Source organism: Mytilus trossulus, chromosome 4, assembly GCF_036588685.1.
Source record: "Mytilus trossulus isolate FHL-02 chromosome 4, PNRI_Mtr1.1.1.hap1, whole genome shotgun sequence".
NCBI lineage: Eukaryota > Metazoa > Mollusca > Bivalvia > Mytilida > Mytilidae > Mytilus > Mytilus trossulus.
In genome coordinates this window covers 57,961,677-57,977,251 of record NC_086376.1, presented here as the reverse complement: position 1 = coordinate 57,977,251, position 15,575 = coordinate 57,961,677, and the positions used below count along the sequence as shown (strand labels likewise).

Here is a 15,575-nt window from a genome sequence, read left to right as displayed (position 1 = left end):
GCTTTGTCGAAAAATGAGTCAGCACGTGAAGCGTTCCGGAAGTGTCATTTAGTCGATAATTCTCCTACGGTTCCGGGTAGACCATGTTAAAACTGCGGCAGTCAAAACTGGCCAAGATGGAAAATAACGACGAATTTCTCTTAGCCGGACAAGAAAGAACACAATCAACAGATAAATGTGACATCAAGGAAGAAAAAAGAGCTACAAATGTCCCTATTCATTTATTAGAAGTATGATTATCATATCAAATGTATATCCTACACTACTGTCAGACACTAATCAGGGTGGTCACTTTGTTTACTTGTCTATAATATATGAAGAAATAGGTTAAATTAATGTTAGTATTACTTATAGTTCCATAAATCTTTCACGCGAGACCGGCCATGTTATTATAATTTCTAGTCAGGACTTCCTGCTTCTTGCACCTGCCAAACATACCGGCCAGCCGGGCTCGTTGTCCCTAGGAACTATAAGTATGATGTCAGTCACCTGGTTTTGGACAGTCTACACTTTGGCTTTGAAATGAGCAGAAGCTCATACCGTTTGGAAATATGGAACTTTACAATGACAATTAAGTAGACGCCGCACGGTCCTATATTGTATTATTCTTTTATGTACATGTAACTGATCATATTCAACCATAATATTTGTCTTGAAATAGACATCTTGTTTATATTTATGTGTTTTACGTAGTTTGTCCAAAATCCCAGAATTTGGGTAGACAACGGGAAAACGAAGCCAGTGGAAACATCTACTCCCGTTTTAATACACCTTATCGCTAATCCCTGCTGACCCGGCCACTTGAACTTTTGACACATACAACAATTACTTTTCCATTGTGGCGTCAAATATTTTGTTTCAGGATGTCAAAATTTTACAGGAACCTGTGTGATATCCGGTAATGGCGGACAAATAGCGATAAGGTGTATAGTGTCAATACTGACTGAGACTTTACAGTACTAGTATTGCATGTGTATCCAGACCAGTCCAAATAATTGTGACATCTGGAAAAGCTATACAAGAGGAAAGTAATGCCCTTTACTGTCAGGCGTCAATCAGCCATTTTCGTCTATCATTACAGTCAAATTGGTTAAAATTTACAATGATTTGTCAAAATATCATTATCCTGATATTTGTCATAGGTTAATACAGTCTACATAATTATTGCCACAATTAATTTTTCGAAATGATTTAAAATGATTCGTCAAAATCAGTTTATTTTTTAGTTGTCTAAAAGAAAGTGTACATTTTATTGTCATGCACCAAAAATTACTGTTTACATCATTTGGCAATAAATTATACCGTTACTGCAGTGGATTCATTATTATTGGTTGGATACCAATTTTTCGTGGATTTCATGGATTATAAGTTCTGCTTTCAAGCCTTCAAATAAAATTAATCCCAGTCCCTGATTCACATTCACTCTAGTACCTGTTCCCCCTATCACCTGTTTTTTGTTTAATTTTTGTATTGTTGTCTAATTATATAATTTGAAGTATGTTGTTAATGTAAAAAAAAAATTAATTTCGCATGTCAGAAAAAAAATATTTTGCATTGACATGATTGATGAACAGATAATTATATTTCTTTTGAATTGCTATATAATATTGTACAGGGAGATGGAACTTTTGTTTTAATTGTAAAACAACATAAAATCCACTTCCACATAAAAATAAAATGGTAAAAACAAACTTGAGAATTTCTCTCACATGTTCATGATGTTTAAAAATTCAGTTGTACATCTAATTTTTTTTTTTAATCCATCAATCATTGAGATCAAAGAAACGCAGCATTATTTTACCTAGCAATCAGAATTTTAAATATCAATCAACAGTCACTGAAAGTTATTCTGAATAAAAACTAATGTAACAATGTAATGCCAAAACTTACCATTAATTTAACAGTCTAATTAAAATTCTAAATTTTTCAAGGCTATTTGGATTCTTTCATCTGAAGATTTGTCTAAATTATTACACTCCCTTTTGAAGAATAAAAAACCTTTTAGAAAATATCAATGTACGGGAAGTTAAAAGAATTGAAAAAAAAAATTGATCATGAGTTATCTCCCATCGACCCAGGATATTTATCCAGGTCACTGTGTGTTCCAATATGATTAAATTTTTTGTTAATAAAACGGTTTATGATAATCATTACTTTGTTGATATGTGTTTTTATGTGTTTAGTTTCAATGTACTTTATACATTATAATCATTTACTATGCTTAATTTTGTTATTCATTTGATTGCATAGCTCAAATTTTGGGCACCATGATTGGTTAATAAAATGATCTTTTTTTTATATTATCTGTTATCAAGGCAAATATGGACCCCTGATACTGTTTAAAATAATTTTGCAAGACATACTAACAATTTAAACATGTTAAATGGTTTAGGTTTACAAATTGTGACTTGGATGGAGAGTTGTCTCATTGGCACGCATACCACATCTTCTTACACCTACTTAATAATAGTGATTTTAACATTCTTGAATAGCTTGGTCTCATATAAAATATATTCATTTTTTGTAGAGGTTCAAAGTAATAGAAAAAAGAACAGATGACATGACTAAAAGGTCAAGAGAGAAAAGATTAAAACACCTGCAAAAATCTATTAAAGAAAAAGGTAAAATCTTGAAAATTTTCTTTTATTATAGACGACTCTTACCTCGCAGAGCAGTGATTGGGAAGGTTGAGCGCCATGCGCCAATTGCGCATTTCGACCAGAAATGGCGCATAGAGTGACAAATGCAAACGCCCTTGTGGCGCACAATATTTTTCACTTCGTATGTAAACGTTAAGATATCGTAAAATGGATTGCCAATCGTGTCATGAGTGTTTCTTGTCGCCATATTTGTGTACAAAACTGTGTTGTGTTCCCTCCAATGACAGGAGCACCACCTATATATTTTTGGGACGTCTCGGGCGTTTTCCTTCTTTAAAGATAGCAACGTGCAGTATGTCTGTTTACCGAAAAAACGTAATGAACCATCATCCATGATATAAATTTTCAAAGTAAAAAACTTTAATTCTGTGAAAGTTGGCTAGTACAGATGAGACAGGAATAAAGCATGACGCTCGACCTTCCCGATCACTGCCCCTCGTTTGACAATATGGCCCATTAATTCTAAAAATGGTCCATTGATTTTATTTTTTGGGGCCCTGGGCCCATAGAGAAAAAATCTTTCCAGATCACTGCAGAGTGCTACATTTTTTATTACACTCAACCTTAACCTTTTACACTGTTAGGGTTTTTTTTTTGGCTTTTAGAGAAAATGTTTTTTTTACCCAACTTGAATGTTCCTTAGACAGAAAGATTTGATTTTACCCTTATTGTCTATACATTATAAAAATTAGAAGATGTGGTATGAATGCAAATTAGACAACTATCCACCAGAGACCAAATAATGTACATTTAAGCACCTTAAAAAAAACTTCACTTGCAGCCTTTAAAACAATGAGCAAAAACCTATACTGTATAGTAAAAGATTAAAGGCCTAACAAAATGTAAAATGTTCCTCTTCTAATTTCATGTTGAATTTTCACCATAAATCAGGATAGTTGGCAGGTCTGCCAATCTATAAAAAATTTCTGCAGAATTTTTACATGTTTATATTTTTCAGTTCACAAAGAGATAACCTTACCAGAAGATAGAGAAATTCTTAGAAAATATGATGTGAAATTTGGTCCTTCTGTTGATAATAAAAAGAGGTCATTTTCTGATGATGCTAATGATACAGAAATAAGCCATAAAAGGTAATCACCAATTCTGGAAATACTCCACATCTGCTTTCATTAAATACATGCATTATATTATTAGTCCTTCTGTACTCAAGGAAAACTTAGATTTCATATAATCTACAGTTTTAATCAAGTTTGTGTTAGATTTTATTTTATACTGATTACTATTTTTATTTGCAAATAATTTAACTTGACTGCGCATAAAAAAGAAAATGTGGCATTCCTTGTCAATGAGACAACTCTCAAGAGACCAAATGAGACAGAAATTAACAACTATAGGGCTTACAGTATGGCCTTCAACAATGTGAAACGACAATACTGCATATTTAGCTATCAAAATTCCCTGAAATGACAAATGTAAAACAATTCAAAAAGAAAAACTTACAGCCTAATTTATGTACTGGTACAAAAAAATTAATGGAAAAAAATATGATGAAGTTTTAAATGTATTGATGCTAAGTGTTAAATAGGAAATTCATTAAAATTTTGAAAAAATAATCCACATTGTCATATGAAGTCATGTGTTTTTTGTGTGCAAGTACAATTGTTAATGAATCTCAATTATATTTATTTCATAACTTTTTAGCAGTAAAGAGAGTACATCAAAAGATGTTGAAGTCTTGAACCAATATCTAGGTGTAAATGACCATCTGAAGGGTATAAATAGAGGCAGTGCAGCTCCCAGGAGTGGATTAGAGAAGAAAATAGATCATGCTATTGAATTAGGAGAATTTAACACAGCAGAAAAACTTAGTGATAGATTAGCGACTCGTGAGGTATTTAGATTCAGCTGATTTTGATAGTCAGTCATAAGATATATTTTAGCCTGTTTTATAATAGAATTAATTAAGAAATTTTTGACAAAAACACATATTATCAGACAAGATAAACTATTGAGGATTTAAAGAATTTGACTCTTAAGGGGAGATAACTCAGAGAATAATTAAATATCTTGTTATATTTTGTTTTAAAATTAGGATTGTATCTATTTTCAGAGTTTTTTTTCTGTACAATAGTTAAGTTATTGTCTCCCAGTGAGAGAGTTATTGTTTATTAAATTAATTAAACCACTGCATTTTGTTTCATACCTTAATATATTGTGATATTTTTAACTTATCATTGAAGTTAATATAGTCACTTTTTATTAGCTCACCTGGCCTAAAAGGCCATGTGAGCTTTTCTTATCACTTGGCGTCCGTCGTCGTCTGTTGTCGTTAACAATTTTTCAAACATCTTCTCCTCTGAAACTACTGAATGGATTTGAATGAAACTTAGCATGATTGTTCCTTAGAGTATCCTGCACAAAGTGTGTGCTTCGATTTTTGATCCGTCAAAAAACATGGCCACCGTTACTTAAAATAGAACATAGGGGTCAAATGCAGTTTTTGGCTTATATCTCAAAAACGAAAGCATTTAGAGCAAATCTGACATGGGGGTTAAAATGTTCATTAGGTCAAGATCTATCAGCCCTGAAATTTTCAGATGAATCAAACAAACCATATAGGGTTGCTGCCACTTAATTGGTAATTTTAAGGAAATTTTGCAGTTTTTGGTCATTATCTTGAATATTATTATAGATAAAGATAAACTGTAAACAGCAAAAATGATCAGCAAAGTAAGATCTACAAATAAGTCAATTTGACCAAAATTGTCAATTGACCTCTTAAGGAGTTATTGCCCTTTAAAGACTTTTTTCACAATTTGTTCATCATGTTGACTTACTTTCAAAAATCTTCTCCTCTGAAACTGCTGTATCAATTTCAGCCAAACTTAGGCTGAATGAGTTTCAGAGTATCTAGTATAAATTTTATATTTCATTTCCTTGTATGTCAAGAAACATAGCTCCTATGGCTAAAATAGAACATAGGAGAAAATGATTTTTTTTTTGGCTTTTGAAGAGAATAGGACGATTTAAAGAACATTTAAATAAATTGAAAAGCCAAAATAATCATTGATGAGAGATTAAACCAAAAAAAATTCAGGTGAGCGATTCAGGCTCTTGAGAGCCTCTTGTTTTACATCCTTGTTATACTATCTTTGGTATTTTGTTGCAAGAGTTATATCAACAATAATCCATACATATGTTTAAACATACAAAAACAACATGAAATGATAATATTCAGCTGAATGTGAGTTTAATTTTTTTATCTATTTTTGTATTAGTTTGGGACAAAGATAGCAGATGCCTTCACAGCTAAAGACTACATAGAAAAAAAGGTAACGAAAATAACAATTCATAGTGAGTATAATCTCAAAAATTAGAGCTGCAGTGTCAATGTTAACTCTCTAAAAGCTCTAACATCTTATATCCAGTTAGTTTATTGACTTTAGTCTGTTTTCATTCAAAGAATGTTTTTAGATTTTTCATTGTTATTATGAGAAACTTACTTGACAAAGTGTCTTTCGTTGAGTACCGGTAATTCAACCATACTATTGCTGATTCCACCCTATAAAAAGGTGTCTTAAGTCTATTGTATCAATAAATTTCTACTGGTTTGCCTGACCACCAGCTGACAAAATCTACTAGTCTGATGCAATTTCTACTGGTCTCTGACCAGCGCCAATTTCAACCCCTGCCTGTAATACATGTGAGTGTCATTCTGATCAGAGTCATCTGACTGACTTTACTTTTGCTGGTAATAGTTCAGTGTTACAGTTTTGTGTAATCTCTAAGCCACTATTTGTAGTAAGGAAACTGATGTGATTTAAATTTTATAGAATTATTTATAAAAAAAGTAGATGTGACAGATTGCAACTAAGACAACTTTTCTGACACATATCAAAGTATGGTCTTCTTAAAGAAATAATATTTTTATTAAGAGCACCTCCAGGGAAATTAAATAAAACAAATCAAAATTAATATACGTTTTGAATGTTTGTGTTTAATTGTCATTTAAAAATTCCATCAACATAGGTAGGCTATATAAGACACCTTTCCAAGCTAGTTTATATAGATTAGACCGTTGGTTTTCCCGTTTGAATGGTTTTACACTAGTAATTTTGGGGCCCTTTATAGCTTGTTGTTTGGTGTGAGCCAAGGCTCCGTGTTGAAGGCCATACTTTAACCTATAATGGTTTACTTTTTGAATTGTTATTTGGATGGAGAGTTGTCTCATTGGCACTCACACCACATCTTCCTATATCTATAGACTTACACTTTTAGCTTATCTTGTCTTAGTCTTTCCACCACCTTTGTATCGGCAGAGCAAATATTTTCATCAGGACTGTTAGTTACGTAACAAAGTTGAGAATCAACTTGTCACAGTAAAAGCTGACAAGATTATATTTATAAATTCAACAATTTTGTTGACACTGTGTCAAGTCTCAGATAATAGTTAAAGGCATCAGTAAATTAATTTATTATGTATATATTCTACTCTTAAATTGTTGTTTCAGAAATTAGAAGAGAAATGCTCAAAAAGAAAGAAGAAGAAATTGAATTGGGGGTAAGATTATTAAACCACTAAAAAACAAAACAAAAAAAATTAAAAGTAGATAAAGTGTAGCTAATCAATTTAAATTTTACCCATTGATTGATTAAGGCAATAAAACAGGGTCAGAGTAACCAAATTTTGTACAGATGAACTTTTGAAATTACACATTAGTTTATTGTTGACATCAAATATAGCATATCTGGTACTACAAGATGACAAGTACAGGTATGATCATCTTACATTTCATACAGGCACACTTAAGTGATTATGTCAGCATGCAGGCAGAAGTGAGGAAATTTCAATTTTTAATTAGCTCACATGGCCCAATGGACCAAGTGAGCCTTTCTCATCACTTGGCGTTTGGTGTCTGTGTCTGGCTTCATTGCTAACTTTTACAAAAAAATTATCTCCTCTGAAACTACTGGGCCAAATTTAACCAAACTTGGGTAAAATCATCATTAGGGTATCTTAATTGAAAAACAGGGTTTCCCCTGGGTCAACAATTTTTTTCGCCACCTCTTTTGCCAAAACAATATATTTTTCGCCACTTTATAATTTTTTTCGCCAAGTAACACAAATACATTTTTCTTTTAAAATTTTCCTTTTTTTCCAGCCCCCCCCCCCCCCTAAATAAGAAGTGTTTTTTTAGCTCACCTGGCCTAAAAGGCCATGTGAGCTTTTCTCATCACTTGGCGTACGTCGTCATCGTCTGTCGTCGTTAACAATTTTTCAAACATCTTCTCCTCTGAAACTACTGAATGGATTTGAATGAAACTTAGCATGATTGTTCCTTAGATTATCCTGCACAAAGTGTGTGCTTCATTTTTGATCCGTCAAAAAACATGGCCACCGTTACTTAAAATAGAACATAGGGGTCAAATGCAGTTTTTGGCTTATATCTCAAAAACGAAAGCATTTAGAGCAAATCTTACATGGGGTAAAAATGTTCATTAGGTCAAGATCTATCAGCCCTGAAATTTTCAGATGAATCAAACAACCCATTGTTTGGTTGCTGCCACTTAATTGGTAATTTTGAGGAAATTTTGCAGTTTTTGGTCATTATCTTGAATATTATTAAAAATAAAGATAAACTGTAAACAGCAAAAATGATCAGCAAAGTAAGATCTACAAATAAGTTGATATGACCAAAATTGTCAATTGACCCCTTTAGGAGTTATTGCCCTTTATAGTCAATTTATAACACAAAAAAATTAAGGTGAGTGATTCAGGCTCTTGAGAGCCTCTTGTTTTATAACAAAACGAAGCATCTCATCACTTGGAATTGATCCCTCGTGTAAGGTGTATTCAGTACATTGAAGGCTTGCTCTCATGCCAACCTTTTGAAAAGATTTCTTCATAATGACAGTTTTCTTGTCTAGACCATTGTAAATAATTAAAACTATATTCTTGAAACACATGTGTCATTGAAACGACATTGAATTACCCACATAAATCAATGATCTAAATGAAAGTTAAATGATAAAGTTTTAAATCAGAGACCTTTCTTGCTTTTGAACATTTTTCGTCATAACAACAATTTTCTTTTCTGGACTATCACTAAAAGAAGGAGAAGAAGCGTAAAATTTTTGCTTAAAACACGTGGTTTGCAAAGTGGTTAATAAATCCCTTTTGTGACATGTGACAGAAGCCATTTAACCCTATCATTTTGTCATATCATACAATCAACACCTTTATTAATTAGTCCTTTGATGTCGTTAGCTATGAATGCATTCAGCTGATTATTGATTTCCTGTCAAAATCTTAACGAGTTCAAGGTGAATTCCGAGTATTGTTTGATCGGTAAAGTAAGAGAAACCCGAAAAAAGTAAATAGACAAGATGGCTGAAAATAAATCGTCATATATATTTCTTTCGCCAAAATCTTTTGCCAATGACAAATTTTAATCGCCACAATTATTATTTTTTCACTAATGGCGAAAATGGCGATCGCCAGCGAAAACCCTGTTGAAAAATTCCCCCGAGGACCTGGCCAACCAACCAAGATGGCTGCCATGGGCTAAAATAGAATAGAGGGGTAAAATGTAGATTTTTGCTCATATATCTGAAACCAAAGCATTTAGATCAATCTGACATGGGGAAATTGTATATTAGGTCAAAAACTATCGGTCCTGATATTTCAGACAAATCAGACAATCTGTTGTTGGGTTCCAACCCCTGAATCAGTAATTTAAAGGAAATTTTGCAGTTTTTGGCTTCTATCTTGAATATTATTATAGATAATTTGTAATTAGCAAAAATGTTCAGCAAAGTCAGATCTAAAAATAAGTCAACATGACCAAAATAATCAATTGACCGCAAAAGGAGAAAATGCCCCTTAAAGTCAAATTTAACTGTTTTTTGTAAATTTTTGTAATTTTTTACGAAAGTCTTCTTCTGAAACAACTGAAACAAATTTAACCAAGCTTTTTCACAATTTAGGATTAGGGTATTTAGTTTTTGAAAACGTGTGATGACCTTGGCAGACATGGCTAAAAAAAGGGTGAAAATACAGTTTTTACTAAAAAATTATCAAAAGTATATCGGTTGCATTATTTCATGCATCAATTGCAAATAAAAATATTATGTGAGCTACACAGGCTCCTTGGAGCCTCTAGCTAATGATACATTGAATTTGTTTCATAGCTATGTTAGTTTTATTATTTATATATATGTTTTTCCTCAGTCTAACTACATGCATTACTTATGTTTTTTCAGGTTTGAACAAAAGCACAGATGGGAAACCAAAAGTAACATGTGATACAACTGTAACTGCACAGTTCTACTCAAGGTCATTCCAAGCCAGACATGGGATTTTGAATGAGACATGAATGATGATGGATACTTCATACTAGATCAAATAATATTACTCACATTCATGGACATAGAAAAATAAACATCTTGTGTAGTACAGACTGGAACAGTTTACAATACCAATGTTATGTGATAAAACTACCAAAGTGGAAAAATATGACATTTACCATTCAGTAATGAGAGTTGCTTTATCTAACTGGTCAGAAACTTTAACCAATTGAAAAGTCATAAAATAAAGCCTTGTTACAATCATATAATACTTTAATAAAAACAAATTGCCATTCAGCATTGGTGTCAGAATTAGAAAAGAAATGCAATAGGTGATGAGAAACACTAAGGTCAAGTCATTATAGTATAACTTTAAATCTATAAATAAATATTTGGGTTTTTTCCTGTGGCTTTTGTCATCCAAACATTGACCATCTGTGTTAGGTCTCTCTCTCTTTGATGTATACCTCTCTCTCCCTTTATACCAACCATGCGAGGGATGTATATCCAGTCAAGGTCATAAGAACTTCCATTTGTTGTCTCCCTTTATTCTAATATGTCATCAAAACCATATATAGGAAATAGTTATAAATCCAACCAGTTTATGATATTGGACAAAATCAAAGGCATTGCAAAAATTCATCTGGTAATCTACACAAGCAGAACAATCGGTTCTGCAATGAAAACAGTGAGATAATTTCTGGTTATAATTGAGCTGAGTCATTGTCTCTGCTTTGCAAGGCATGAACATTTCTAAAATCACAATTTTCTAATTCAGCTGATCAGAAATCAATGTGTTGGTTTTCTTTTTTGAATTGTTTTACATTTGTAATTCAGGTCCTTTTATAGCTTACACTGTAGTACACATGTAGCTTTTGATAATTGTTAATGCTGTTTATAGACTTATAGTTGTTAAATCTAAGTCATTTGGTCTCTTGTGGAGAGTTGTGTCTTGGCAATCATACCATTTTTTTATGCAAATTTTAATGCCCCAACCTCTAGTCAAAGCAGGCACTATGTGTTACCCTTAACCGTCCTTCCCTCATCACAAAAGTATTTTCACATATTATAAGCAAGCTTGTGCAGGTGCTTTCATGTCCTTAGACACATTTCTTTTTTTATTTATTACATACGGATATTTGAAAAATTGGCACAGAAATCTGAGGGTTACTAAAGTTTAATTTTAGCAATCACATGATCATGTATGGTTCAAATTTATCATCACTGAGTAAAAATCTTCCTTATCATTATGAATATTTGGTGAACAAAAATTGCTATTTTTTGCAAAGAAACACAGAAGGAAAAATTACAGGTTACCTCTCAACTTTCAAAGGTACAAGACCAAAATTCTATTTAGTCAAAACAAAGGAAATGACAATGAAAAAATATAGCAAATTATATCACTTATATAAAAATAAGCTATAATTAAGAAAAACTTTAAAATAAGCTATGATTACAAATCCAAATGCACATGATGTTCATATTTTCTAATGAAAACATTTCATGTCTATAGCTAGCCTCTTAATTTATCAATGTACTCAGACCCTCCTTCATTTATTCATTGTTTGATTAGTTATTGTACTGAATATGCATTGAATCCTTATAATCAACTGGATATTAGGCAATTGAATCAATCTTTCTTAGGAAAATCACTGAAGACTTTATAGGCAATTGCAAAAATGTGATTTATTTTCCAGTGAGATTAAATAGATTGATTGATTGATGCTAAACACCACTTTTAACACTTACATTATTGTGCTATTTTGTGGCAGTCAATTAATACTAGTTGAGGAAGCCAGGGAGGCTGAAGAGAACAACCCATCATTGTTAGGAAAACTGACAATCCTAAACTAGAGGCTCTAAAGAGCCTGTGTCGCTCACCTTGGTCTATGTGAATATTACACAAAGGACACAGATGGATTCATGACAAAATTATATTTGGTGATGGTGATGTGTTTGTACATCTTACTTTACTGAACATTCTTGCTGCTTACAATTATTTCTATCTATAATGAAATTGGCCCAGTTGTTTCAGTGGAAAATGATAGTAAAAATTTACAAATTTTATGAAAATTGTTAAATTGACTATAAAGGCCAATTACTCCTTAGGGGGTCAACTGACCATTTTGGTCATGTGACTTATTTCTAAGTCTTACTTTGCTGTACATTATTGCTGTTTACAGTTTATCTCTATCTATAATAACATTCAAGATAATAACAAAAAACGGCAAAATTTCCTTAAAATAACCAATTCAGGGGCAGCAACCTAACAACAGGTTGTCCGATCCATCTGAAAATTTCAAGGCAGATAGCTCTTTACCTAATAAACAATTTGACACCATGTCAGATTTGCTCTATATGCTTTGGTTTCTGAGTTAAGCCAAAAACTACATTTTACCCCTATGTTCTATTTTTAGCTGTGGCAGCCATCTTGGTTGGTTGGCCGGGTCACTAAACACATTTTTAAAATTTGATACCCCAAAGATGATTGTGGCCAAGTTTAATTTAATTTGGCCCAGTGGTTTCAGAGGAGAAGATTTTTGTAAAAGTTAACGACGACGGACGACGACGACGGACGCCAAGTGATGAGAAAAGCTCACTTGGCCCTTTGGGTCAGGTGAGCTTAAAAAAAACAAAAAAACTAATAACGTGTCCAAATAATGCGGGGTTCACACATTGCCGATTATTGCTCCCGATTGAGATCAGACAGCAATACGACACGAAAAGTGAAAAAGTCGGATTAGTATCCTCAATTATCTGGAATGTCCTATCATTGTCTGAACGCATTCGTTTTAGTTCGTAACAGATTCCTACGGATCGGGAAGGGTCCGAATAGTTCGGCAAAGCATCCCGACAGTTAGGTGCGTCCCGTAACATTCGGGGCAACTCAGCCGATTTTGTCTAGTCGGATTACAATCGTGGCTATGTCGTGACAGATTCTGCTGTATCGGATCGAATTCCGAACAATGTCTTGTGTATTCTGGACGGTGTACTGTGGAACGGGAATGATCCGGAGTAATTTTTCATAGTTTTTTTTTCTGCCGATTGAGTCCAGATTGCATCCAGATCTTGTCGATTGCGAACCGTTTTTTGCCGAAACCGTTCCGAAACAGTCCCGTTATTAATACGAAATTCGTCAATGATACCCACGTCAGAGTCCCGACAATTACAGAATACAATACGACTGAGACCAGACAAAGCTGTTTGCAATGCGATAGAGCGGACTATGATAGGATTACGTTCCGACAGTACTTGATCATCCCGAATATGCCGACAGTTTTCGAACGGATAACTTCCGTCAGCGTCGGTTCACTGTCCGGTCACTGTCTGATCTCAGTCGGATACATGGGATAACATTCGGTAGAGTCGGGACGCAGTCGTGACAGACTCGGTCGAATTTTACCTGGCGAAAAATACAAATCGGATTAGAAGCGGATTCAGAACGGTATTATCGGGACTAATTCGCTTAGAAACGGTTGAATATCGGTGCTTCCTGAATACTATCTGATTGTTGTCGTGATCAAATTATTTTTTTTACAAATTTTAATTTAAGTTTGAATTTCATAAAACAAACATTGCCGAATGATGCATGATAATGAGTAAATTGAGTTCAATGTAAGTTGAAACATTGCACAAGTCGAAAATATACACCCTACAATCATAACAACAGACAGTTATCCTAAAGCTTAACGAATCATCGATACGGACTTGACCACTAAAACGAATCTTCATCCATGGAATGAGGCAAATTCAGAGTCAGGTGAATCCTGTCTGACGGACAGTTAGTATAGGATCCAATATACAAAATATGGGTATCCTATAACTCATGATAAGTGAGTACTTCACATGACAATAAAAAACTTCATCCTACAATCATCCAACTATTTTACAAACAACACGTTCACAAATGCCCAAATAATAATTTTAATGTATTTGCGCGTCTGGCGTACTAAATTATAATCCTAGTACCTTTGATAACTATTTACACCACTGGGTCGATGCCATTTCTGGTCACGGGACGTTTCGTCCCCGAGGGTATCATCAGCCCAGCACTGTATTCAACTATTCGATGTTGACATGAATATCAATGATATGGTCATTTGATACAAATTTCTTGTTTACAAGACTTTGAATTTTTCGAAAAACTAAGGATTACCCTAGTCGTTTTTGGTACAACTTTTTGGAATTTTGGATCCTCTTAGTCTTTAACATTTTACTTGTTTGGTTTAAACCTATTGAGATGTTGACCTATCTAGTCTTTTTCAATATCAATAACAAATATCAATTATCATATAATTGAAGAAGAATAATGTTAACGTCTTCGTCGCATCAAATCTTTCACAATCCTTTTCACGATCTTCAAAAATGCGGTACGTGATCTTTCACGATCCAAAAAATCATTTTTGTGTAGATAGTTCTTTATACCAAGTTTCAGATTATATTTATACAAAAAAACTATGAAAACCGTTTAATTAATTCAAATACAATGCCCTTATTCTGATCAACATAGTTTATCTAGTCGAATTTGTGAAAAAATCGTGTTTGTTTATATGTTTTATGTCATTGAAATGTCAAGAAGCAATCTGCCTTTTCTCGTTTTGTAATAACTTTGTACTTTTAAAACTGGATATTCTGACATACTGATCATAATGTTGAACCATTTTGACAGACAGTTTTATTTTGTCGTAAATGTGTCTGTGTAATTAATTAAATTAGAATATTTACTGAACTTTCATTTGTCTTCTCGATTAAATGTCTTTCACGATCCGTTACCAGAACTTTCACGATCGTCTCTCAATACTTGATCGACTGCCGTTAGATATTCTTTCACGATCTTTTCTCTCGATAAACCGAATGACACCCGTGATAAAGGCCACACCCAACAGGCAGGTTTCAGCCGGGCCTTGAAAAAAGTATTCAATATATCAGTTCGGCGAAACAGACACTCCCATCATATATGGGATTCACACGCAACTGCCAGTCCCCAATAAATTACACCGGTTTTTTTTGTTATTCATCATGTATATATATATTCTAAATAATTCTGTTGGAAAGTTTTGTTTCTAAAAGCAGAAAAAGTGGACAAGATTATTGTTTTTAATCCAGCTACGACCAGTATTTTTGTTCAGACTGGGATTCGGACAGAGGTCATTATACTTGCTCTGCATAATGGTCATTAACAACTTTGGTCCGTGCAAGAGGGAAGACCATCATATACATAAAAAAATGGTACTACAGGAAACTATATCTATTTTGCGAAGAAGCATTTGCACTAGACATATCTGGGCGTTTTTCAATAAAAGCGTTATTTTCAGACCTAAAAAAATGGAAAATCAACTTGTCTGAAATTCAATTTCAAGAGTTATTTTGAATACCTCTATAATAGACCTGTTTGTAAACAAAAAGTGCAACCTTAAATATTCTTTAAAATGATATTATTTTCATAATTTGTGTACTGTTTCGTAGGGGACAGTTGTCCCCTACGAAACTTCTTCTAAACAACGTGACATATTTTTGCAATTTTAAATGTTTCCTATAGACATTTCAGTTAGTTTACTTCAAATACTAGAAAACATATCATTTTTTTCTGAATTGGAAATCCATTTT

At 33.2% G+C, this 15,575-nt stretch overlaps 1 protein-coding gene across 3 annotated transcripts; it reads left to right on the top strand.

The window, feature by feature from the left end:
* Positions 1-13: 13 nt before the first annotated feature.
* LOC134715622 (protein FAM204A-like) lies at positions 14-10,369 on the top strand. 3 transcript variants are annotated; one of them, XM_063577923.1, is made up of 7 exons: positions 14-230; positions 2,528-2,621; positions 3,619-3,706; positions 4,323-4,512; positions 5,900-5,953; positions 7,133-7,182; positions 9,885-10,369. In XM_063577923.1, the coding sequence occupies exons 1-7, from the start codon at positions 84-86 to the stop codon at positions 9,925-9,927; spliced, it is 666 nt and encodes a 221-aa protein (XP_063433993.1). In that variant the 5' UTR covers positions 14-83; the 3' UTR covers positions 9,928-10,369. The 3 variants fall into 3 exon arrangements, with proteins under 3 accessions (XP_063433993.1, XP_063433991.1, XP_063433990.1); XM_063577921.1 differs by having other exon boundaries at positions 3,619-3,751; positions 4,326-4,512; XM_063577920.1 differs by having other exon boundaries at positions 3,619-3,751.
* The last annotated feature ends 5,206 nt before the right edge of the window (positions 10,370-15,575 follow it).

Bases quoted from the DNA above. Each gene is read 5' to 3' on its own strand.
- LOC134715622 (XM_063577920.1), top strand. From the start codon at position 84: ATGTTAAAACTGCGGCAGTCAAAACTGGCCAAGATGGAAAATAACGAC. The intron at 3,752-4,322 runs GTAATCACCAAT...ATAACTTTTTAG, and splicing joins ACAGAAATAAGCCATAAAAG to CAGTAAAGAGAGTACATCAA. The intron at 5,954-7,132 runs GTAACGAAAATA...TTGTTGTTTCAG, and splicing joins AAGACTACATAGAAAAAAAG to AAATTAGAAGAGAAATGCTC.